We start from the raw sequence: 26,670 nt of genomic DNA on the forward strand, positions 1-26,670 counted from the left end.
AGAAAAACAACCTTGGCGAAGGCCCTTCTCTCTGGGTCAGCTATTGTTCAGATGCCTACTTTCTTGATGCCCGGGAACAGCAAGCGAAAGCACGCAGACGGGTCTGCCCAGCCAGCAATAGTATGCGAAACTCAGCTGGAGGCCCCGGTGCTGGTGGCTGGTTTCATCAGTTGGTCTGCTCACGTGTAAGCAGAGAGGGAAAAACCCTTGTTAAATAGAGTAACATCTGTGCTAATTGGCATGGTAGAGGAGAGAGCTATTCTGGTTTACAAAAGATTGGTCAAGTTGCCTAATTATAAAAATACAACAAGAGATGATGTAGCCTAAAAATCCAAAAGATGGGGACATTTCTCCACAGACACCATAGAATTAGGCTGCCGAACACCACCCCTTCTAGGAGAGACCTTTTTTCCCCCAGTTACAATGTTCGAAAGATAAGCACTTGTCTTAATAACTCTGTTTAACATTTTTATACCTTTTGGATTTTCACATTTAGGCCAGGAAGTTCCTAAGACATACCGTGTCTGTAATTATTTATTTAAAGGAGCAGTTATAGGATTTTTGTAAATAATAAGTTTTGTAACTCTGCAAGTAAGATTTTATTCTTCCTTTGGTTATACCTGTGTGAGGTTGTCCTGGTTAGACATTTTATCTTCACTTTCAGTATGTTTATTTCAGGACTGTAAAATGTATTCCGTTTATTTTAGGATTTGCAGTAGGTGATCCTGTTTTCTGGCACCATTCTTATCTTTTCTGTTTATTTATTTTTTGTAAACAACTTCTAGAAAAGCACAGTTTAGATGAAAATAGCTCACAATGTTGAAATGGCATAGGCATAAAAACACATTTCTAAAAGGCTAAACATATTTAATAAATATTACTTATTAGGATTATGATAAAAATATCTTCAGAAAATCAGGGATGAATTTAAACACCATGGATTACAGATGTGGCCTGCTTTGTGATTCTTTTTATTGCATTCATATTGGAAAAGCATCCTTTTATTTCCTCAAACTTACACACAACCTCTGTTTATCAAAAGTTACAGAAGAGAGCATCCATAATCCAACAAAATTAATTTGTATTTGATTTTACAATAAGTGCTTATGTTTACAGTAGAATAAATTGATACCTAATAGCCTAAGAATTAGCTCTAAATAGAATACTGAAGCCACTCTATACAGAACTGACTGAGGAGCACCTAGGTGGCTCAGTGGGTTAGGCGTCTGACTCTTAAGGTTGGCTGAGGTCATGATCTCAGGGTCATGAGACTGAGCCCCACATTGGGCTCCATGCTGAGTATGGAGCCTGCCTAAGATTCTCTCTCTCACTCTCCCCCAATCTCTCACCCTCCCAATCTCTCTCTCTCTCTCTCTCTCAAATAAAAGATGAACAAAAATAAAAGAACTGACTGAGGGAGATTGGAAAGCTGTCTTGAAAACCTGTCTGCCACCCTGCCTCTCTTCTCACCACATGCCACTCCATGTTGAGAAGAGGTCTTTTGGACTGTTACCAAATATGCATCTAACCATGCTGCCATCTGTTAAAACTGCCTTAGAGCAGAGAAGTGGTAAAGCGTTTCACAGCCTTTCCAATCCCTAGGGGGACTGGAAGCTGTATTCAGAAGTAGGAGGGCATGAGATGGGTCCTCTACATCCTTGCCATTCAGAGTGTGGTCTGGGGACCAGCTCTGTAGCCATCCCCTGGGAGCTCGTTAGAAATGCTGAAGCTCAGGCCCCACCCCAGACCTACTAAATTAGACTGCATTTAACAGCATTCACCAGATGATTTTTGTGCATAGTACAGACCGAGAAGAATTAGTCGAAGTAAGAATAATTGAGTACCAAATCAGAAATGAAATTTGCTATAGATAAATCCAGCTGCAAATGTATGCTAGTATGATGAACATGTTCTCCTTGTGGATGATGGTAAAGTGCTGGGCTGAAGGTTATAGAACATTTTCCATGTGTGTCCTCTATTCTAAGCGTTTTCCATGTATTAACTCCTTTAATCCTCTAAGACTCTGTGAGGTTGGTGCTATAATTATCTCTGATTTTACAGATGAGGGAGCTGAGGATAAAGAGAATGTGGTTAACTCCATGTACAAAAAAAGGGCTCTAGTCATGACAACAATGGGTCATTTCTGCCTTATCAGGTGGAGGCAAAAGAATAAAACAGGGTAAGAAACTAAGATTTTTTACCCCCTCAATAAAAATTAGGAGAGGCACAGGAATAAAAGGAAATTTATTTCTCTTAATTTTGTGAGCCTTACATGTTCTATTTTAAGGTAACATTTATAATCTATGTCCCATATGTCCCACCCACAACAAGCACGTGATCATTTTAACCTGCCAACACCTGACTTCAAAAAGATATTTGGCTTTTCACATGTAAACCAATGAAGTGAATGTGGATCTAATATGCAATTGGTCAGCTCTTGGAATATGCTAAACGTCACACTGCAGTTGGGCAGAGGAAAGATTTTCATGGAAAAATAAAAGTTTCTCCCTATACTTCACCTGGTGGCCCTGTCCGCCGTCTCTCCTTGGGCTCATGCCTCACCTGGTTACTCTCATTTTAAGGCAAGCAATTTTTAATTTTGTAAAGTATAAGGAAGCACTATTCTCTTTTTTACTGTGATAAAATAGACATAAAATTTACCACCTTAACCATTTTTAAGTGTATATAGTTCAGTGTATCAAATTCTTTCATATCGTTGTGCATTGATTCCATAAACTCTTTTTAGTAAAGCTGAAAATCAGTACCCATTAAACAGTAACCTTTCATTCACCCCTGCCCCCTTGCAACCAGCATTCTACTTAATGTCGTCATGATTTTGACTCCAAGTACTTCACATAAATGCAGTCATACTGTACTTGCATTTCTGTGACTGGCTTATATCACTTAGTGTAATGTCCGCAAAGTTCATCTGTGTTGTCTATCAGACTTTCCTCCCTTTTTAAGGCTGAACGGAATTCCATTATATGTCTGTACCACATTTTGGTTATCCATCAGTCCGTGGACACTTTCTTACTTCCACATTTTAGCTATTATGAGTAATGCTGCTGTGAACACAAGTGTAAAAATATCTCTTTGAGACTCTGCTTCCAATTATCCAGAATTGCTGGATTTTTCAGTAATTCTATTTTTAATTTTTGGGAGAACCCCCATACTTTTTTCACAACAGCTGTACTATTTTACATTCCCACCAACCGTGCAGGAGGGTTCCAATTAGTCCACATCTTCCCCAACATTTGTTATTTACTGGTATTTGGATAGTAGCCATCCTAATGGGTGTGAGATAATGTCTCATTATAGTTTTGATTTGCATTTCCCTAATGATATTTTGCATCTTTTCATGTGTTTATGGGCCATTTGTGTATCTTCTTTGGAGAAGTATCTATTCAAGTCCTTTGCCCATTTGTTATCCAGGTTGTTGTTTTGTTACTGAGTTTTAGGAGTTCTATCTATATTCTGGATTCCTTATCAGATATGTGATTTGCAAATTTTTTCCTTCATTCTTTGGATCGCCCTTTTACTGTATCGATTGTGTCTTTTAATGCACATTTTTAATTTTTTTCATGAAATCCAGTCTATTTGTTGTCTTGTTGCCTGTGCCTTTGGTGTCATAGCTAAGAAATCATTGCCAAATCCAATGTCCCATGTTTTCTTCTAAGAGTTTTACAGTTTTAGGTCTTACATTTAGATCTTTGATCCATTTTGAGTTGGTTTTTGTGCATTGTGTTAGATAAGGGCCCAACTTCATATTTTTGCAAATGGATGTTCAGTTTTCCCAGCACCATTTGTTGAAAATACTATCCTTTCCCCTGTTTAATGGTCTTGACACCATTGCAGAAATTGACCATAAATGCAAGGGTTTATTTCAGAGTTTTCTTTTCTAATCCATTGGTTTATGTATCTGTCTTTATGCCAGTAACACACTGTTTTGATTACGGTAGCTTTAGAATAAATTTTGAAATCAGAAGTTCCTCCAGTCTTTCTCTTTTTTTTTTTAAGTTTTTTAAGTTTTTATTTAAGTTCCAGTTAGTTAACATACAGCACAATTAGTTTCAGGTGTACAATAAGGTGATTAACCACTTCCACGTAACACCTAGTGTTCAGCTCAACAAGTACATTCCATAATCCCCATCACCTATTTCACTCAACCCCCTTCCCCTCTGGTAACCATCAGTTTGTTCTTTATAGTGAAGTCTGCTTCTTGGTTTGCCTCTCTCTTTTTTTCCCTCTGCCCATTTGTTCTGCTTCATAAATTATACATATGTGTGAAATGATATGGTATTTATCTTTGACTTATTTCTTCAAGATTGTTTTGGCTACTCAGGGTACCTTGAGATTCCATATGAATTTTAGAATGGGTTTTTATATTTCTGGGGAAGAAATGTCATGGGATTGCATTGAATCTGTAGATTGCTTGGATAGCATTGACATTTTAAGAATATTACATCTTCCATGAACATAGTCCATGAATATTGGATATGTTTACATTTATTTATGTCTTCTTTAATTTCTTTCAGCGGTGTCTACAAGCTTTCATTGTACAGGTTTTTCACTTCCTTGGTTAAGTCAATTCCTAAATATTTTATTGTTTTTGATGCTATTATGAATGGAATTGTTTCTGTAATTTTTTTCAAATTGTTAGTTGTTAGTGTGTAAACACTGCAAACTGATTTTCATGTGTTGACTTTGTATCTTCCTACTTTGCTGAATTCATTTATTAGTTTTAACACTTTTATGTGAATTGTGATTTTTTTTTTTGTGGAATATTTAGGGTTTTCTACACATAAGATCATATCATCTGCAAAAAGATAATTTTATTTCTTTTCCATTTTGAATGTTTTTTATGTCTCTTTCTGAACTTCACAATTGCTCTGGCTGGAACTTCCAGTATTTTATCACACAAAAGTTGTAAAAGTGACATCTGTGCTTTTTTTGTCTCTGATACTAAAGGAAAAGCTTTCAGTTTTTCATCGAGTATGATAGTCTGTGTTTTTTCCATATATGGTTTTTGTTATGTTGAGGGAGTTTCCTTCTACTGATAGTTTTTTGTGTTTTACCATAATGTGTTGGATTTTCTTAAATACTTTTTCTGAGCAATTCAGATGATCATATTTCCCCCCCTCATTTTGTTAATGTAGTTTATCACATTGAGCAGTTTCCATATTTGAATCATCTTTGCATTTCAGAAAGAAATCTCAACTTGGCCTCAAGGTCTGTAATCCTTTTAATATACTGCTGAATTTGGTTTGTCAGTATTTTGTTGAATATTTTACATCAGTGTTCATAAGAGATCACTGGTCTGTAGTTTTCTTTTAGTGTCTTTGTCTGACTTTGGTATCAGGTTAAAGTGGCCTCATGGAATGAGTTGGAAAGTGATCTCTCATCTTCAATTTTTTTTCAAAAGTTTAAAAAGAATTAATATTTGTTTTCTCTAAAAGGTTGCTAGAATTCACCAGTGAAAAACCATCAGGTCCAGAGCTTTTCTTGGTTGGGAGTATTTAAATTACTGATTCAATCTCTTTACTAGTTATAGATCTGTTCACATTTTTTTTATTTGTGAGTTAGTATTAGTAGATTTTATGTCTCTAGGACTTTGTTCATTTCATGTAGCTTATCCAATTTCATGGCATATAGGTGTTCATAGTATTCTATATCCTTTTTGTTTATGTAGAATCAGTACTAATGTTCCCAATTTCATTTCTGGTTTTAGTAATTTGAATCTTCTTTTTGTTGTTGTTCCTTTTTTTGTTTTTTTGCTTGTTTGTTTTGTTTTGTTTTTAGTCCTATTTAGCTAAAGATTTGTCAATTTTGTTGATCTTTTTGAAGAACAAACTTCTGGTTTCATTGATTTTCTCTAGTGTTTTCTAGTCTCTATTGGTGTATCTCTGCTATAATCTTAATTATTTCCTTCCTTCTGCTAGTTTTGCGTTTAATTTTTTCTGTGTGGTTCCTTACATTATATAATTAGGTTGGTGATTTGAGGTCTTTCTTGGTTTTGTGACGTGAGCATGTATAGCTGTAAATTTCCAGCTTTAACACTGCTTTTCCTAAATCCAGTAAGTTTCGGTATGTTGTAGTTTTGTTTTCATTTATCTCTAAGTATTTTCTAACTTCTCTTGCTATTTCTTGTTGGATCCATTGCTTGTTTGAAAGTTTGCTGTTAAATTTCTACATATTTGTGAATTGTGGTCAAAGAAGATACTTGGTATGGCATCTGTCTTTTTAAATTTATAGAGATTTAATATGTGGCCTAACATATGGTCTATCCTAGAAAAGATCTGTGAACATTTGAGAAGAATACATATGCTGTTGTTATAGATAGTTTGTAATGTCTATTAAATCTGTTGGTTTATTATATTGTTTAAATCCTCTATTTCCTTTTGTCTGGTTTTTCTATCCATTTTTAGAGTACTGAAGTGTCTTTAGCTATTATTGTAGGAATGTCTTTTTCTCCCTTCAATTCTGTCATGTTTTGCTTCATAAATTTTGCTGTTTTGTTATTAGGTGTGTTGTAAATGTTTATAATTATTTTATCTTCTTGCTGTATTGAACCTTTATTTCATATATAATATTCTCACTGTGTGTGGGCCTTTCAGTGCATTTTACTTGGATTTGTCAACTTTCTTGAATGTTTATATGCATGTCTTTCATCAAAATTGGGCCATTATCAGCCATTACTTCTCTAAATAACCTCTCTATCCCTTTCTCTCTCTTTTTTCTGGGACTCCCCTCATGTGCATATTGGCCCACTTGATGCTGTCTCAAATGTCCCTTAAGCTCTATTGACTTTTCTTCAATCTTGCCTTTCTTTTCTTTCGATTCAGTAACTTGTTGACTCCTTTTTTTCTCTGCCTACCCAAATTTACCTTTGAATCCCTCTGGTGGATTTTTCATTTCAGTTACTTTTCAGCACCAGGATTTCTTTTTTGGTTTCTTCTTAGGATTTTTATCTCTTTACTGATGTTTCTGTTTTGATCATCTATCATTTCCTTGATGTTCTCCCCTTCTTCCTTTAGTTCTTTGGGCATCTTTAAGATGGCTTTTTTAAAGTCTTTGTCCAGTAGATCTGCTATCAGGTCTTTTTCAGGGGCATTTTCTGTTGATTTATGTTTTTCTTTGGAATGGGTCATAGTTTCCTGTTTGTCTGTGTGCTTTGTGTTTTTGTTGTTGTTGTTGTCGAAAACTGGATATTGTAATCTAATAATGCGGTCACTCTGGAAATCATTCTTCCCCTTTCGCAAGGTTTACTGTTTTCTGTTATTGTGGTATTTTGTATGTTTGTTTGTAGGCAGTCTCTGTACCAAGGATCAGCCTGAGATGTGAACTTCTGATCCTGCTAGGTCTTTTCTGAACCTGTGCCTTTCCCCGGGCATATGCAGTCACTTTCTTATTTCTCTCATATATGTAATTGCTTTTGAATGTTCTAGTCTTTAATAGCTGGCTTCCCAGAGGGGAAGAAGAGAAAAATGAAGTGGAGGATAGAATGCAGGCTCTTTAAATCCACTGGACACGAGCAGGGAGAGTGGATGCAACAGTAGTGACCACTCTACTCTTTGTAGACTGTGATCAGAATTAGCAATCAGCAAGGATGCCTGGGTGGCTCATTTGGTTAAGCATCTGACTCTTGATCTCAGCTCAGGTCTCAATCCTCAGGGTCGTGAGTTCAAGCCCTGCATTAGGCTCAGCACTGGAAGTGAAGCCTATTTAAAAAATAAAATAAAATAAAAAGAATTAGCAATCAGAGCAAAATCCTTGATGTTTGGAGGACAGGGTCCTTTTTGCCTCTTTTGGCTCTCACAAGTTGCATGCAAGCTGCTCGGGGAACAATTACAAGGCTGCCTGTACAGGGCTAGGGGTGGGGGGTGGGTAGCTACTATTGTCCTCAGAGCTGAAATGGACCAAAACTGACTTCACTTTACCCTCAAGCTTTCCCCTGGAAGTAGTTAGTCTTCAGTGGACTCCAGCTTTCTAAAATAGTTACATGACGAAGGTTCTGCCAGTGGAATTGTTGTCTAGGTGGGGAGACAGATTTCCTGGTGCTTCCTAGTCTGCCATCTGACCCAGAGGCAGTATTCTTCAGTGCAGTGGTTCTTAATAGTATGAAGTCTTGTAAAATAATGTGGAGTTTAGGTTTTAGTGCCTTTTTTTTCTAGACTATAACAGGCAAGAAGGAACATCACCATTAGAACATGGGTAGAGGGAGGTCTTTGTGATTGTTAAAAAAACAAAAAACAAAAAACTTTCCCGTGAGGACATCTCTGGTGTCGGCAGGCAGTGTGCATCTCAGTGGTGGGACATAGCCCTGCATCGGAGCCTGGGAAACAAGGAAGCCTTCCAGTGTAAGTTTTGCTACTGGCTAGCTACCTAGCCATGTTGAAGTTTGTTTGTAAAATGAAGGGGCCAAAAGAAATGATCTTTAAAGGCAAGTTCAGCACTGAAATATGATTTGTTACCTTAAAATGTAAAACTGTAAGCTTTGAATTTCAGTCCAAAATTTCTAAAGATCTTCCCATTCGTATTTAACATGTTTGTGTACATACTGTCTGAAAACAGGAACTGTTTTATTTACTGGGGAATTTGCTTACTATCTTTAGTTTTTAAAGTATCTGCAAGAATCTCATTCTTTCTAGGCAATCCGTAAAGCACAACATGCAACCACTGATGTTCCCACGTTAGGTGCACAGAAAGAAGCCTTTTACCCTGAAAGTATGCTCAGGGTTTGCACACTGTACAAAATATCGTCGTTTACTTTTTTACAAGTTATTTCATGTAAGTTATTCTTAGTGTTTAGCGTTATTTATTTAGTTATTTTTATGTTTATTTTGAGAGAGCACGACCTTGAGCGGGAGACGGGGAGAGAGAGGGGAGAGAAAGAATCCTAAGCAGGCTCCGCATTTTCAGTGTCGAGCCTGATGGAGGACTCAAACCGTGAGATCACCTGAGCTAAAATCAAGTCTTAACCAACTGAGCCACCTAAGCGCCCCTAGTGTTATTTAGAGTATAGGTTTGTTTAGACTATAGTGTTGTTTAGAGTTTGATTTGGAATAAATTTTGGTAATTTAAAAATATTAACATCTTTTTCTCCTTGGTAATCAAGGAGAACTTTTTTTTTCTTTTTTCCTCTCCATTATGTTATTTGAATTTTGAAATACTTGAGTTATTTGAGTTTTAAATTTTCTTTTCTTTTTTCCTTTCCATTATGTTATTTGAATAGTAATTTTATTATTACAAAAAATATGATATGATTTCATTGTGGAAAATCCAGAAAAAATAAGCAAAAAGAAGAGGGAAAAATGATTTATAATCTCACCATTTGGAGAATAACCAATATAAACACTTTGGTGAATGTCTTTCTTTCCTTTTTTTTTCTTTTTTTTTTTTTTTTCCCAAAATCATTCTTTTCCTACTACTTTGTAACTTGTTTTCCCCTAGTATATGATGTTATCGTTAAATGTTTTCCTATGAGAACATTTCAAAAAGTTGTGTAATCCTCCATTTATGAATGTACCACAAGTTACATTGTGGTCATTTGTCGTTAGACATTTAGGATGTACGTGGAATACGTATGGTGAGCATCCTGAGAGTTATGCTTTTGCACGTGTCGATGATTCCTTGGAACAACTTCCTAGAATTATATAAATAATCTAGAGACAACAAGATGGACACTGAGTGGGCGTTTACCACGTGGCCCGTACCACACAAAGCACTCCATCTGGAAAGTGTCCCGTAATTCAGTCCTCCGACAATCATCTGACATAGGAGTTATCGTGATCCCAATTTTACAGACAGGAAAGTGAGGGACAGAGAGCTTTGCTTTATGGTCAGGGTCACAGAGATGGGGACGCAGGCACTGTGTGTGCAGGTCCCAGGGTCCGCGAGCGTATTCCCCCCCGCTCCGACACAGCGGTGTCGCCTTCCACACCCGCCTTCCGCTTATTTTTAGACTCCTCAGAAGTCTCCTTTGTGCTCTTCTTCCGTTTTTCCTGGTGGTGGCTTCCTCTGCTGATACCATATGTTCTGGCTTGGATTTGCTCCACACCGTGTGTGTATTTTGCCCTTGTGTACACCACAGCTTCCTCAGAACATCCGCGGCCTTCCCACTTTTTCTCCTCGAGACTTTCCGCTTCCTTCACTTCCCACTTCTTGTTCACCCATCTGCTCCAGAAAGCCTGGGCGTCTTTCCTGGCTTCTGGTTGCTATATTTAGCCTGTTCCCGCAGCCTGCAGTTGGTGTCGGTTCTCTTGCCTGCTTCTCTTTCTATCCGAGGGCGCCCTCTTGGAAGCCAAGAGAACTCCACGCCAGTGCTCGTGCTGCCCCACTTTTCTCCCAAACCAGGGGCTCTGTGGTTTTAACTAGTCCATGGGCAGCGACCCTGCTGCAACCTGTTCTCATCGTCACGCACATGATGCGTGTCAGGCAGTTGCCACGGCAGTCTGCACGTCAGACCGCGGCCCTTGAAATAAAACATTGTTGTCTGAAGTCAAAATATAATAGAGATGAATGGGAGATGAAGGGAGCTGTTCTGCCGACCCTCAGCTCCTGCTATTCTCCACACTCGGGCTCAACTCAGTGGCCGGGTTCTTTGCCCAGGTCCCACACTTCTGACCCCATTCTTTTGTTTACTGGGTCCCTGGCTCCTAAAACACCTTTCTTCATCATTTCTTCTGAGCCAGGTCCCACCAAAGTCTTCTTCCTTAAGACCCACCAAATTGCCGCCTCTTCCGGAAACTCTGCTTTCGTTTCGACCTCTGACTTGGAAGTCATGTGCTCCGTGCGGAGTTGTGAAGCCTCATCTTCCCTATCTTCTACAGAACTCGCCTGATTCCTTCCTTGCCTCCCTCTGAACCTGTAGAGGTCTGAACCCATGTCTCATTCATTCTTGTATTTCCTAACAGTACAAACGAATATGTTGCTGACTACATCAATGAATAAGTGAATAAATAATAAACTACACAACCTTATCCTGTTAACCAAGAAATAACAGAAAGATACGGCATCATTGTACAAAACTGACACATAAGATCCACATATTATTAACCAGTTTAAATCACTGTATAATATTTGAGTAGAAGTATAATGATACATCAGCTATTCGGGGATGAAGCATGGTGGAAATTCTGCTTTTTAAAAAGCAAATTAAAAACAAAACAAAACATGTCTTCAGAGACCATCAAAACAACAATGAAAACAGAACACAACCAATCGTACCTCAGTATTTTTGAAGGAAAACGATTTAGTAAGTAATTTGGGGTCAGGACTTAACATTGTAATTGTTGAATCTCTCTTAAAGGAAACTGAGTGTGAGGTTATTCATTGGAAGGACCGTAGTAACGAAGCCTGAGAAAGGACGTGTACACAGGGAAGAAATGGGAGTGAGGGCCATGTGACTTAGGTTCTCAAATAGCTGTCTACACCTTGGCACACACTTCCAGAAAATGTGGCTTACAGAGGAGGAGACCATGTTTCATGCAGGAGATAACGAGAGAATCTACCTCAAGGTTTTGTTGTGAGAATTAACATGAGTTCATGCATGTAAAGCTCAGTGGCTGGCAAATTGTAATTGCTATAAGAGGGTTAGATACTAGCTGTTTTTCTCTTTAGGTGGAGTGGCCTTCATTCTCTGGTCCTTCCCTGTGGGGCCGCCACGTACAGTTGGTGATGTGTTGCACACAGTAGCCTACGTGTGGCCCTATTTCGTAAAGCTCCATCAGTTTCTTCCCTCACCTGTCAATATTGCCATCCAATAAGACGGTGATGGGCTCTTTAGCCTATACTAAGTCTTTCTGTGCCAAGCCGCCTAAAGTTTTAAAACTATGAACCAGTGTTTGCCAGCACTAGGTCATAAAACCCTGTACTTAAATTCCCTTTCACTGTTTTGACCTGACTGTCAACAAAATTTTTTAAAGAAAGAATAATTGCCTTTATTGAGTACCTGCTTTGTTCCAGACACTCTCCCAGTGTTCTCATTTCATTCTCCCACCAGTTCTGCCAGTGGAGGTGAGGGGAACAAGAAATTAAAGAACTTACCCAATATTATACAGCTAGTGACTGGCAAAAACACGATTTGAACCCAGGTGTGTCTGTGCCAGAATTCCAGCCTCATCCACCACACTCCGTCCTATACTGGAAGGCAGAACATACATGCCAGAGTAAATATCATAAGGGTTTCTCTTCAGTGTCTTATTTACACATAAAAATTACACAAACTGCTTGTTTCCATAAAACCTCAAGGCAATTAGCCAAGCATTTGTTTTGGATTACAGAGGACCAGTTTACTGAAAACAAATGACTAAAGCTGTCCGTGTTTAAAGCATGTTAGTTGGGAGCAGAATGAAGCTTAAGAAGCTAAGATAGAAGTATAAAGTTGATTCCCACAATTTTAGAAGCTTGATTCTTGGCTGTTTCTTTTCTCTGTAATTATATAATAGAGTGAAGAATAAGTGACAAGCCACCCTTTGCCTCCAAATGATTCCATTTCTGTTTCTACAGTCTGAGAAAGTTGAAGGGTTCAGGAATGTTTTAAGATTAAGAAAACTCTAGAGGGGAAATACACTGGCTTTCAGACTTCCAAATGGAGAAGGTTCTTGGGCCCTCAGCCTGTTCCAAAGAGAATCCTCCTCTTATCCCATCCATGGGCTTTTTGGTGGGCTTTCCTTTGGGAAACAAAAAAGGTTTAAATGAATGAAAGTTGTCATTTTCTACATTGTAGATTCCATTTGTGTTGATATTTACTTGGGACTTAGGCAAGAAAACTCTCTTCACTTGCTGCCAGAGCCCAGACCACAATTGCAGACTTGGAAAACTGTGTTCCTAATTTGTGCATGCTCACCCAGCAAGTGGTGGGTGCTGCCTGCTTCTCAGGGCTTCCCCGTGCCCTTGTACAAATTGTGCACTGCACAACTTAGAGGGCACCAGTCTGCTCACGTTTTTGTTATTACAGTGTTCCAGCTAGCACACTAAAGCGTTTAAGGAAGAGACCCTCTGAGCTGCATGTTTCCTCCAGCTGTCCAGCGCCTCCACCACCAGCACACGAGACCTCTCTCCTCAAGTGTCTCCTCTCGAGATCTTCTTCCTTCCCAGCTTTTAAAAAGCAAACAAATGAAATAAAACAAATCTATTTAGATGGGAGTGGCTACTGAAGATTAAAGTTCCCAAGGGCTTTTATATCTTAAAGGAAGTGATTGCTAACTCCAAATTGAAACTAATACATAAGATAAATAGAGAAGACTTTTATATATATATATATATATATATATATATATATATATATATATATGAAATTTATTGACAAATTGGTTTCCATACAACACCCAGTGCTCATCCCAAAAGGTGCCCTCCTCAATACCCATCACCCACCCTCCCCTCCCTCCCACCCCCCATCAACCCTCAGTTTGTTCTCAGTTTTTAACAGTAAATAGAGAAGACTTTTTAAGCCAGGAGGCAGTACATTCCTGGTGTCCTTTGTCCTCTCTGGGCTGACAGCACCCCAGTTGGTGGCCACATGCAAGAAGAAACTGAAGCCATTGCTGGGCCCCCTTCTTTTAAAAGCCTGCCAGGCTCTGGCCTCGGTACCGTTCTGAGTTCATCCAGCTGGGTTTGTGTCTGTAACCTATTGAAAAAGTGACTTCAGTGGAGGTGGTAGGAGGCAGGGACCAGGATTTCCAGAGCAACTATTCTTATTTCATCATAAGACTTGCATGTACTCTACCTCATACTCTGGTAAATTACACAACACTCTTATTCTAATTATGCGATTGTAATCTCCATGGAAGCAAAGTGTCTGACTTATACCCTTTCCAAGGAGTGCTGAATTTAAGCCCGGATTGGGCGAGGATTACTTAGGGTTACACAACTAGTTAATGGCAGGACCAGAAATAGAACTCAGATTTCCTCATGCCGTAATAGCAGCCTGGTGTTCTGCCCCTTCTACCTCTGTTCCAGTTATCTGTTGCTGTGTAACACCCCATCCAAAATTCCACTCCTTTAAACAGCAACGCTGCTATTTCTCATAGGTTTCTGGGTCAGGCATTTAGTTGGGCTGTTCTTCTCCATGTGATGTTGATTGAGTCACTCACTTAGCTGGTGTCAGATGGATTGGGCTGAAAGGTCCCGGAAGATGTCATGTACACGTCTAGAACCTCAGTACTTCTCCCCTGGCCTCTTTCTCTCCATATTTTCTCTCCTCTCTTTCAGGATTCTAGCCTGAACTTCTTGACATCTTGGTAGCTGTCTTCCTCTAGTGAAAGCAGAAGTCAGCAGAAGCTGACGGGCCTCTTACACTAGCCCGAACCTGGCACAGTGTGACTTTTACTCTGTGTCAAGGCAGGTCACAAGTATCTATCTGAGAAATAAATACTACCACTTGCTGAGTGGCACAGCACGTACACCAAGGGAGGGAAGGAATTGATGGTGGCCATCTTGGAGACTAACCATAACCGTAGTTAACCAGCAGACATAGCCTTCTCTCCCTAATTCCTAGTGCCGGACAGAATGGAGAAACTCAAGCCTGGGCAGAAACAAAAGAGAAAAGGGAGAAGAGAAATGTCCTGAAACACCGCATCCTTTTCCATCTTCAAGCCTAGCATAGAGTTAAGAAGGTGGCACCCACCTACCCACATGGCCCTCCAATCATTCCTTGACTGAGTTTCTTCTGGTCGTCTTTTGCGCATCAGAGGAGACAGTGCTGCACTTTGTGCCATGTGTGTAAAGAGCACGATTAGTGCCTGCGGATCCTACGGTGGGCATTTTACAGTAATTTGGTTTTACAGCTACTGCTATGTCTGTTTTCTGTGTCAGGCTTTTAAGTGCCTGTTTCTAAGGCCCATTCTGTATGCAGCAGTTAAAAACAGTACTTTTCAGTGCTGCATTGTGTATTGCTAAAATGTAATACACCTACAAGTTACCTTTTCAACCGTTAATTTCCATCTATAAGTCAAATTATACTCAGTTGCTAAGAAAAAGCGTGTCTCATTAAGTTTCTCCTGCTTTCTTTTTAACAGTACAGAAGATTCGTATATGAAAGAACAAGCATCTAAGACCGGAAAATCAATTTTCTAGCCTATTCTACCTCTGGCAACATCCCTTGTATGCTAACTAACTTGGTTAGGAATATCCTACATAATGAGGATTACGGGCATACTTCGTTTTATTGTGCTTTGCAGATATTACATTGTTTTACAAATTGAAGGTTTGGGGCAACCCTGCGTCAAGCAAATCAGATGGCACCATTTTTCCAACAGCTTTTGTTCACTTTGTGTCTCTGTGTCACATATTGGTAACACTTGCAGTATTTCATTCAAACTCATTCATTTTTAATGTGTTTGGTGATCTGTGACCTTTGGTGTTACTGTTGTAAATATTTTGGGGTGCCACAACCCACACCCACATACGACAGTGAACTTAATAAATGTTGTATGTGTTCTGTCTGCTCCACTGACTGACCATTCCCCCATCCCTCTCCCCTTCCTTGGGCCCCTCTATTCCCTGAGACACAACAGTGTTGAAATTAGGCTTAGTGAGGGAGGAATGTTGAAAGCTGAGATAGGCTGAAAGACCTCCGGTAGCCAAGCTGTGACTGTGAATGCGAAGGAAAAGCTCTTGAAGGAAATTAGAAGTTCTGCTCCAGTGAGCGCATGGATGATAAGAAAGAGAAACAGCCTACTGCCGATATGGAAAAAGTTTGAGTAGTCTGGATAGAAGCTCAACCAGCCACAACATCCCCATAAGCCAAAGTCAAATTCAGAGCAAGGCCCAGACTCTCTTCAATTCTACGAGGGCTGAGAGAGGGAGGAAGCTGCAGAGGAAAAGCTGGAAGCCAGCAGAGATTGGTTCATGAGGTCTAGGAAAAGAAGCCGTCTCCATAACATAAAAGTATGAGGTAAACCAACCTTCTATTGGAAGAAGAGGCCAACTAGGACTTTCATAACTAGAGAGAAGAAATCAGTACCTGGTTTCAGAGCTTCAAAGAACAGGCTGACTCTCTCGTTAGGGGCTAACACAGCCGGTGACTTTAAGTTGAAACCAGTGCTCATTGACCATTCTAAAAATCCTAGGGCCCCTAAGTTATATGCTAGTTCTACTCTGCCTGTGGTCAATAAATGGAACAACAAAGCCTGAGTGACAGTGCGTCTATTTATAACATGGTTTACTGAATATTTTAAGCCCACTACTGAGACCTCTTGCTCAGAAAAAAGATTCATTTCAAAATATTACTGCTCATTGACAATGCACCTGGTCACCCAAGAGCTCTGATGGGGGTATACAACAAGATTAATGTTTTCCTGCTTACTAACACAGCATTCATTCTCTAGTCCATGGATCAAGGAGCCATTTTGATTTTTAGGTCTTATTGTTTAAGAAATACATTTTCTAAAGCTCTAGCTGCCATAGATGGTGATTCTTCTGATGGATCTGGGCTAAATAAACTGAAAACCTTCTGGAAAGGATTCACCATTCTAGATGCCATTAAGAACATTAATGATGCTTAGGAAGAGGTCAAAAGATCAACAGTAACAGGAGTTTGGAAGAAGTAGATTCTAGCACTTATGGATGACTTTGGGAGATTGAAGACTTCAGTGGGCGAAGTCACTGCAGATGTGGTGAAGACAGCAAGAGAACTAGAATGAGAAGTCAGCCTGAAGCTGCGACTGAATGGCTACAATCTCCTGATAAAACTAACGGATGAGGACCTGCTTCTTATGGATAAGCAAAGAAAGTGGTTTCTTGAGATGGAATCTTCTCCTGGTGCAGATGCTGTGAAGATTGTAGAAATGGCAACGAAGGATTTAGAATACCACATAAACTTAGTTGATAAAGCAGCAGCAGGGTTTGAGAGGATTGACTCCAATTTTGAAAGAAGTTCTGTGGGTAAAATGCTATCAAACAGCATCACATGCTGCAGGGAAATTGTTCATGAAAGGAAGAGTCAGTTGATATGACAGGCTTCATTGGTATATTAAGAAATTGTCATAGTCACCTCAGCCTTCAGTAACCACCACCCTGCTCAGTTAGCAGTCATCAGCATGACGGCAAGGGTCTAGACCAGCAATGGCCAGGATTTTTAGCAACAGAGTATTTACTTTAATTTATTTTTAAGTAACCTCGACACCTGACATGGGGCTCGAGCTTACAACCCTGAGATCAAGAGTCGCATGCTCAACCGACTGAGCTAGCCAGGCTTTAAATTAAGGTATATATGTTGCTTTTTTAGACATAATGCTGTTGCACACTTAATAGACTACAATATAGTGTAAACATAACTTTTTTTTACATTTATATAAACACAACTTTTATATGCAACTGGGAAACCAAAAAATTCATTTCACTTACTTTATTGTGATATTCTCTTTATTGCAGTGCTCTGGAACCAACCCCACAATATCTCTAGGGTATGCCTGTATTCTCTTACTCTGAGAAAAATTCTCTTAATCTTCTAAATTTCCTTGGGAAATTTTTTTGCATGTATGTTTTTTTCCTTAACAAAAACAGAGGGTTTTTTTTTTTGTTACAGTTAGATTGTCTTTTACAGTTTAGATAATTATTCAACCTAGAGTATTTTTTCCTAGAAACAATCAAATAAATAAAATTCTCTAGTGTCATATCAAAAGAGGAAATGTAAGAGCAGCTATTTATGGACTGTAGGGGCAAAACATTTCCAAGTGCTTTGGGAAATCTCACATTTAAAGAGATTATCATTGTCTCTGGTTCCCCAAATGTATGTGAGGAAATGTGATATTTTTGTACCCAGCTGCCTAGGGAGTAGGGTCCACTGAAACACATTTTTTTTTCTCCCCATTCGTGTGGCTCGGATATTGAAGATATTGTCTGTACTTTTTTTATACCAGGTTGTATGGGTAAACATTTACACATGGCACAAAGCTAGCATTCAGTTAGAAGAACTCCAGTTTTGTTTTGTTTTTTATTTTTTTTAACGTTTATTTGTTATTGAGAGACAGAGAGAGACAGAACGTGAGCAGGGGAGGGGCAGAGAGAGGAGACACAGAATCTGAAGCAGAATCTGAGCTGTCAGCACAGAGCCCGATGCGGGGCTCGAACTCACAAACCGCCGAGATCACGACCAGAGCGGAAGTCGGTCGCTTAACCGACTGAGCCACCCAGGCGCCCTGAAGTCCAGTTTTATTTTTTAACACTGTACCATTTCTCTTATTTTGTGCCTCGATAAAATCATCCAAATCACTTGGAGAACTGTGGGGATTTTACTAAATTTTAAAAATTTTCCATATCTTTACCCCTTTCATTTTAGGAAGAAGAATTAGAAGCCCAGATTTCCTTCCTTCAAGGACAATTAAATGACCTGGATGCCATGTGCAAATACTGCGCAAAGGTGATGGACACCCATCTTGGTGAGTGAGCTGCTTTGTCCCCGGGAGTGATGATGGTCGTAACAACAGTATCCACTTGGCCCTGTGTTGAGCTTTTCATGTGAATTATCTCATTAATTCTCACAGCAGCACTGTGGGAGAGCTACTGTTACTATCAACATTGTACAAGTCAGGAGACTGAAGCCCAGAAAGATTAATAAAATTTCCCAGGATCATAGTACTAGTAAGTGGAGTAGAAATTCAAAATCAAGCAGTTTGACTATAGATTTCAATTCTTAAGTGCTACACTGCCCTTTATAAATATTTGTCTACATCAAACCAAAATGAAATGTTGACCTTTCAAGGTCAAATGGTCAGCTCTACTGTTGTGCCAACCTATCTGTAGTTACTATTGTGATTATTATTTTGACAGTGCTTTATTTTTTAAATACATAGGCTTTTTTTTAATGTTTATTTATTTTTGAGAGAGAGAGACAGAGACAGAGTGGGAGTGGGAGAGAAGCAGAGAGAGAGGGAGACAGAGTATTTGAAGCAGGCTCCAGGCTCCAAGCTGTCAGCACAGAGCCCGACGTGGGACTCGAACTCACGGATCGCAAGATCATGACCTGAACCAAAGTCAGATGCTTAACCGACTGAGCCACCCAGGCACCCCTTAAATACATGTTTTTAACCACCAGCCTGAAATGCATGTCAGGACCACATGACCTTTTCTTACTTCTGACTGTGCTTATATTCTAAGAGATGTCCTAGTTTGAAGTTCAGTTTATATGTGAGTCCTACATATGTCACATTAGAAAGTCTTCAGGCATTACTGTCTACATTTGTAAAAGTTCTGTATTTTGTAATAGAAATGGTCTCTGGTGGAATCACATATGTTTTGCTTCAGTAACTGTGCTGCTTGCGAAACTTCATAATGCATACTATTACTGGTTTTCAGTTCTCTTACAGACATCCTTTTTCTGTCCGTTATCTTCTTTCTCCAGTGTCTAGCATCTGTAGTTTGGGAACAAATTAGGAAAATAAGACTTATACTCTGATAGACGTAGCCAATATGCTGCTGTGTAAGTGTGGACAAATGACAATACCGATTACTATAAGGTATCAGGATGCATCCCAGTTGTGAGGGGAAATCGAAGAGAGTCCACCAAGGCAGAGGTCCTAGGAGTGGGCCATCCCTGGAGCCTTCCCTGAAGGTGGACTTTACCTTGGGCTCCATTGACTCCTCAGCCTATTCATGAGTTCACTTGCATGTGGCCCAAACAGCTGTCATTTAGGTGTAGCCTAAACCGTACTGGCCTCTAGCAAGTAATGTTCCCTTACAGATTTGGAGAGGTGCTTGACCTCAGTGGCTGGTTGTCCGCCAGTGTCTTACGAGGCAGCTGGCTGGGCCCTGTTCCGTCACCAGCCTTATTTCTCCTCTCTCGACCACTCTTCTCCTTTAGAGAAAGAGCTCAAGAGGGAGAAACAACAGGGGAAACCCTGGCAGGTGATCAAAAGGGTAGTACCCCTGATCACAGTAAGAAATGTTACCCTTGTCACATCTGGTCCACCCCTGTCGAAACGATTTATTTATATGCTTCATGATGATCATCTTTAAAAATGCATATAGAGACTAGGAAGATGGCGGCGTAGGAGGACGCTGGGCTCACCGCGCGTCCTGCTGATCACTTAGATTCCACCTACACCTGCCTAAATAACCCAGAAAACCGCCAGAGGATTAGCAGAACAGAGTCACCGGACCCAAGTGCAGACGAGAGGCCCACGGAAGAGGGTAGGAAGGGCGGCGAGGCGGTGCGCGCTCCACGGACTGGCGGGAGGGAGCCGGGGCGGAGGGGCGGCTCGCCGGCCAAGCAGAGCCCCCGAGTCCGGCTTGCAAAAGCGGAGGGGCCTGACGGACTGTGTTCCGACAGCAAGCGCGACTTAGCGTCTGGGAGGTCATAAGTTAACAGCTCTGCTCAGAAAGCGGGAAGGCTGGAGGACAAAGGGAGGGTGAGCTGCGGAGCCCCCGGACGACAGAGCTCAGTTTGGCGGGGAACAAAGGCGCTCTCCAGCGCCATCTCCCCCGCCCATCCCCCAGCCAAAATCCCAAAGGGAACCGGCTCCGGCCAGGGAAATTGCTCGCTCCGCGCGAACACCCAACTCTGTGCTTCTGCGGAGCCAAACCTCCGGCAGCGATCTGACTCCCTCCGGCTGCACAGGGCCCCTCCTGAAGTGGATCACCTAAGGAGAAGCGAGCTAAGCCTGCCCCCCCTGCCGCCGTGCACCTTGCCTTCCCACCCCAGCTAATACGCCAGATCCCCAGCATCACAAGCCTGGCAGTGTGCAAGTAGCCCAGACGGGCCACGCCACCCCACAGTGAATCCCGCCCCTAGGAGAGGGGAAGAGAAGGCACACACCAGTCTGACTGTGGCCCCAGCGGTGGGCTGGGGGCAGACATCAGGTCGGACTGCGGCCCCGCCCACCAACTCCAGTTATACACCACAGCACAGGGGAAGTGCCCTGCAGGCCCTCACCACACCAGGGACTATCCAAAATGACCAAGCGGAAGAATTCCCCCCAGAAGAATCTCCAGGAAATAACAACAGCTAATGAGCTGATCAAAAAGGATTTAAATAATATAACAGAAAGTGAATTTAGAATAATAGTCATAAAATTAATCGCTGGGCTGGAAAACAGCATACAGGACAGCAGAGAATCTCTTGCTACAGACATCAGGGGACTAATGAACAGGCACGAGGAGCTGAAAAACGCTTTAAAGGAAATGGAAAACAAAATGCAAACCGCCACAGCTCGGATGGAAGAGGCAGAGGAGAGAATAGGTGAACTAGAAGATAAAGTTATGGAAAAAGAGGAAGCTGAGAAAAAGAGAGATAAAAAAATCCAGGAGTATGAGGGGAAAATTAGAGAACTAAGTGATACACTAAAAAGAAATAATTTACGCATAATTGGTATCCCAGAGGAGGAAGAGAGAGGGAAAGGTGCTGAAGGGGTACTTGAAGAAATCATAGCTGAGAACTTCCCTGAACTGGGGAAGGAAAAAGGCATTGAAATCCAAGAGGCACAGAGAACTCCCTTCAGACGTAACTTGAATCGATCTTCTGCACGACATATCATAGTGAAACTGGCAAAATACAAGGATAAAGAGAAAATTCTGAAAGCAGCAAGGGGTAAACGTGCCCTCACATATAAAGGGAGACCTATAAGACTCGTGACTGATCTCTCTTTTGAAACTTGGCAGGCCAGAAAGAATTGGCACGAGATTTTCAGGGTGCTAGACAGCAAAAATATGCAGCCAAGAATCCTTTATCCAGCAAGTCTGTCATTTAGAATAGAAGGAGAGATAAAGGTCTTCCCAAACAAACAAAAACTGAAGGAATTTGTCACCACTAAACCAGCCCTACAAGAGATCCTAAGGGGGACCCTGTGAGACAAAGTACCAGAGACATCACTACAAGCATAAAACATACAGACATCACAATGACTCTAAACCCGTATCTTTCTATAATAACACTGAATGTAAATGGATTAAATGCGCCAACCAAAAGACATAGGGTATCAGAATGGATAAAAAAACAAGACCCATCTATTTGCTGTCTACAAGAGACTCATTTTAGACCTGAGGACACCTTTAGATTGAGAGTGAGGGGATGGAGAACTATTTATCATGCTACTGGAAGCCAGAAGAAAGCTGGAGTAGCCATACTTATATCAGACAAACTAGACTTTAAATTAAAGGCTGTAACAAGAGATGAAGAAGGACATTATATAATAGTTACAGGGTCTATCCATCAGGAAGAGCTAACAATTATAAATGTCTATGCGCCGAATACCGGAGCCCCCAAATATATAAAACAATTACTCATAAACAGAAGCAACCTTATTGATAAGAATGTAGTAATTGCTGGGGACTTTAACACCCCACTTACAGAAATGGATAGATCATCTAGACACACGGTCAATAAAGAAACAAGGGCCCTGAATGAGACACTGGATCAGATGGACTTGACAGATATATTTAGAACTCTGCATCCCAAAGCAACAGAATATACTTTCTTCTCGAGTGCACATGGAACATTCTCCAAGATAGATCATATACTGGGTCACAAATCAGCCCTTCATAAGTTTACAAGAATTGAAATTATACCATGCATACTTTCAGACCACAATGCTATGAAGCTTGAAGTCAACCACAGGAAAAAGTCTGGAAAACCTCCAAAAGCATGGAGGTTAAAGAACACCCTACTCACGAATGAGTGGGTCAACCAGGCAATTAGAGAAGAAATCAAAAAATATATGGAAACAAACGAAAATGAAAATACAACAATCCAAACGCTTTGGGACGCAGCGAAGGCAGTCCTGAGAGGAAAATACATCGCAATCCAGGCCTATCTCAAGAAACAAGAAAAATCCCAAATACAAAATCTAACAGCACACCTAAAGGAAATAGAAGCAGAACAGCAAAGGCAGCCTAAACCCAGCAGAAGAAGAGAAATAATAAAGATCAGAGCAGAAATAAACAATATAGAATCTAAAAAAACTGTAGAGCAGATCAACGAAACCAAGAGTTGGTTTTTTGAAAAAATAAACAAAATTGACAAACCTCTAGCCAGGCTTCTCAAAAAGAAAAGGGAGATGACCCAAATAGATAAAATCATGAATGAAAATGGAATTATTACAACCAATCCCTCAGAGATACAAACAATTATCAGGGAATACTATGAAAAATTATATGCCAACAAATTGGACAACCTGGAAGAAATGGACAAATTCCTGAACACCCACACTCTTCCAAAACTCAATCAGGAGGAAATAGAAAGCTTGAACAGACCCATAACCAGCGAAGAAATTGAATCGGTTATCAAAAATCTCCCAACAAATAAGAGTCCAGGACCAGATGGCTTCCCAGGGGAGTTCTACCAGACGTTTAAAGCAGAGATAATACCTATCCTTCTCAAGCTATTCCAAGAAATAGAAAGGGAAGGAAAACTTCCAGACTCATTCTATGAAGCCAGTATTACTTTGATTCCTAAACCAGACAGAGACCCAGTAAAAAAAGAGAACTACAGGCCAATATCCCTGATGAATATGGATGCCAAAATTCTCAATAAGATACTAGCAAATCGAATTCAACAGCATATAAAAAGAATTATTCACCATGATCAAGTGGGATTCATTCCTGGGATGCAGGGCTGGTTCAACATTCGCAAATCAATCAACGTGATACATCACATTAACAAAAAAAAAGAGAAGAACCATATGATCCTGTCAATCGATGCAGAAAAGGCCTTTGACAAAATCCAGCACCCTTTCTTAATAAAAACCCTTGAGAAAGTCGGGATAGAAGGAACATACTTAAAGATCATCAAAGCCATTTATGAAAAGCCCACAGCTAACATCATCCTCAACGGGGAAAAACTGAGAGCTTTTTCCCTGAGATCAGGAACACGACAGGGATGCCCACTCTCACCGTTGTTATTTAACATAGTGCTGGAAGTTCTAGCATCAGCAATCAGACAACAAAAGGAAATCAAAGGCATCCAAATTGGCAAAGATGAAGTCAAGCTTTCGCTTTTTGCAGATGACATGATATTATACATGGAAAATCCGATAGACTCCACCAAAAGTCTGCTAGAACTGATACATGAATTCAGCAAAGTTGCAGGATACAAAATCAATGTACAGAAATCAGTTGCATTCTTATACACTAACAATGAAGCAACAGAAAGACAAATAAAGAAACTGATCCCATTCACAATTGCACCAAAAAACATAAAATACCTAGGAATAAATCTAACCAAAGATGTAAAGGATCTGTATGCTGAAAACTATAGAAAGCTTATGAAGGTAATTGAAGAAGATTTAAAGAAATGGAAAGACATTCCCTGCTCATGGATTGGAAAAATAAATATTGTCAAAATGTCAATACTACCCAAAGCTATCTACACATTCAATGCAATCCCAATCAAAATTGCACCAGCATTCTTCTCGAAACTAGAACAAGCAATCCTAAAATTCATATGGAACCACAAAAGGCCCCGAATAGCCAAAGGAATTTTGAAGAAGAAGACCAAAGCAGGAGGCATCACAATCCCAGACTTCAGCCTCTACTACAAAGCTGTCATCATCAAGACAGCATGGTATTGGCATAAAAACAGACACACAGACCAATGGAATAGAATAGAAACCCCAGAACTAGACCCACAAACATATGGCCAACTCATCTTTGACAAAGCAGGAAAGAACATCCAATGGAAAAAAGACAGCCTCTTTAACAAATGGTGCTGGGAGAACTGGACAGCAACATGCAGAAGGTTGAAACTAGACCACTTTCTCACACCATTTACAAAAATAAACTCAAAATGGATAAAGGACCTAAATGTGAGACAGGAAACCATCAGAACCTTAGAGGAGAAAGCAGGAAAAGACCTCTCTGACCTCAGCCGTAGCAATCTCTTACTCGACACATCCCCAAAGGCAAGGGAATTAAAAGCAAAAGTGAATTACTGGGACCTTATGAAGATAAAAAGCTTCTGCACAGCAAAGGAAACAACCAACAAAACTAAAAGACAACCAACGGAATGGGAAAAGATATTTGCAAATGACATATCGGACAAAGGGCTAGTATCTAAAATCTATAAAGAGCTCACCAAACTCCACACCCGAAAAACAAACAACCCAGTGAAGAAATGGGCAGAAAACATGAATAGACACTTCTCTAAAGAAGACATCCAGATGGCCAACAGGCACATGAAAAGATGTTCAGCGTCGCTCCTTATCAGGGAAATACAAATCAAAACCACACTCAGGTATCACCTCACGCCAGTCAGAGTGGCCAAAATGAACAAATCAGGAGACTATAGATGCTGGAGAGGATGTGGAGAAACGGGAACCCTCTTGCACTGTTGGTGGGAATGCAAATTGGTGCAGCCGCTCTGGAAAACAGTGTGGAGGTTCCTCAGAAAATTAAAAATAGACCTACCCTATGACCCAGCAATAGCACTGCTAGGAATCTACCCAAGGGATACAGGAGTACTGATGCATAGGGGCACTTGTACCCCAATGTTCATAGCAGCACTCTCAACAATAGCCAAATTATGGAAAGAGCCTAAATGTCCATCAACTGATGAATGGATAAAGAAATTGTGGTTTATATACACAATGGAATACTACGTGGCAATGAGAAAAAATGAAATATGGCCTTTTGTAGCAACGTGGATGGAACTGGAGAGTGTGATGCTAAGTGAAATAAGCCATACAGAGAAAGACAGATACCATATGGTTTCACTCTTATGTGGATCCTGAGAAACTCAACAGGAACCCATGGGGGAGGGGAAGGGAGAAAAAAAAAAGACGTTAGAGTGGGAGAGAGCCAAAGCATAAGAGACTGTTAAAAACTGAGAACAAACTGAGGGTTGATGGGGGGTGGGAGGGAGGGGCGGGTGGGTGATGGGTAGTGAGGAGGGCACCTTTTGGGATGAGCACTGGGTGTTGTATGGAAACCAATTTGTCAATAAACTTCATAAAAAAAAAAAAAATAAAAAAAAAATAAAAAAAAAAAAAATAAAAAAAATAAAATTATCTGGTTAAAAAAAAAAAAAAAATGCATATAGAACTAAGTTTATGTGAATCTCATAGCATCCCACTATAAATGCATCAAAAAGAAGTCATTAAGAGAAATACAGCTTATATATAAATAATATATATTATATAACTAATTTTAGTTTATTTAAATATAATTTTTAATTTTAAAGCAAGTGTGTGGGGAGTTGGGGGGAGGGGGTCATGTGTGTTTGTGTATGTTTGTTTCTCTGGCCGTGTGGGTGACCTTTGTAGTGCTTGATTTTGGTTTTGACCAAAGTAGGAGAACAAAGAAGTGACTGAGAGAAAGATGTACTGGAACTCTAGAAAATCCTGTTAGGAAATCTCTAGGTTGTTTGGTCCACATAGCAGCTTTTCAAGCAGCTTAAGCCTAAGAATTTTTAAAGAGCTTTCGCTCTGATTTTGGTCTTTCAGTCAGCTCTGTAAGAGTATTTTCTCACTGCATGGGAGGGGGGAGCACTTTAATTAAAGAAAAGCCCATACCAGATGTGAATTTTCAACTAACCACCAAACTAAATTCGTTTCTGTGTGTACGTTTCACTTTCAGCCAGAATCCCCTCATACAGTTGTCAGCTTCTTTTCTCCATATAAATAGCAGGACACTTTGTAAAATGGGCTTGAAGGGGGGCGGGGGGTGGTGCCTGGGTGGCTCAGCCAGTTAAGCGTCTGACTTCAGCTCAGGTGATGATCTCACGGTTCATGAGTTTGAGCC

General features: G+C 40.3%; 1 protein-coding gene across 2 annotated transcripts in view; it reads left to right on the forward strand.

The window, feature by feature from the left end:
• Positions 1–26,670, forward strand: part of TBC1D5 (TBC1 domain family member 5) — a 549,135-nt gene that overhangs the window by 499,747 nt on the left and 22,718 nt on the right. For both annotated transcript variants that reach the window (XM_047100344.1, XM_047100345.1), the window contains one exon: positions 18,281–18,380. In XM_047100344.1, the coding sequence (XP_046956300.1) occupies positions 18,281–18,380 (100 nt within the window). The remainder of the gene's footprint in view (positions 1–18,280; positions 18,381–26,670) is intronic.

The sequence above is a fragment of the Lynx rufus genome, unplaced genomic scaffold (assembly GCF_022079265.1).
Source record: "Lynx rufus isolate CCGP_SWC_20201006 ecotype Redwood Valley unplaced genomic scaffold, mLynRuf1.p SCAF_5, whole genome shotgun sequence".
Lineage (NCBI taxonomy): Eukaryota > Metazoa > Chordata > Mammalia > Carnivora > Felidae > Lynx > Lynx rufus.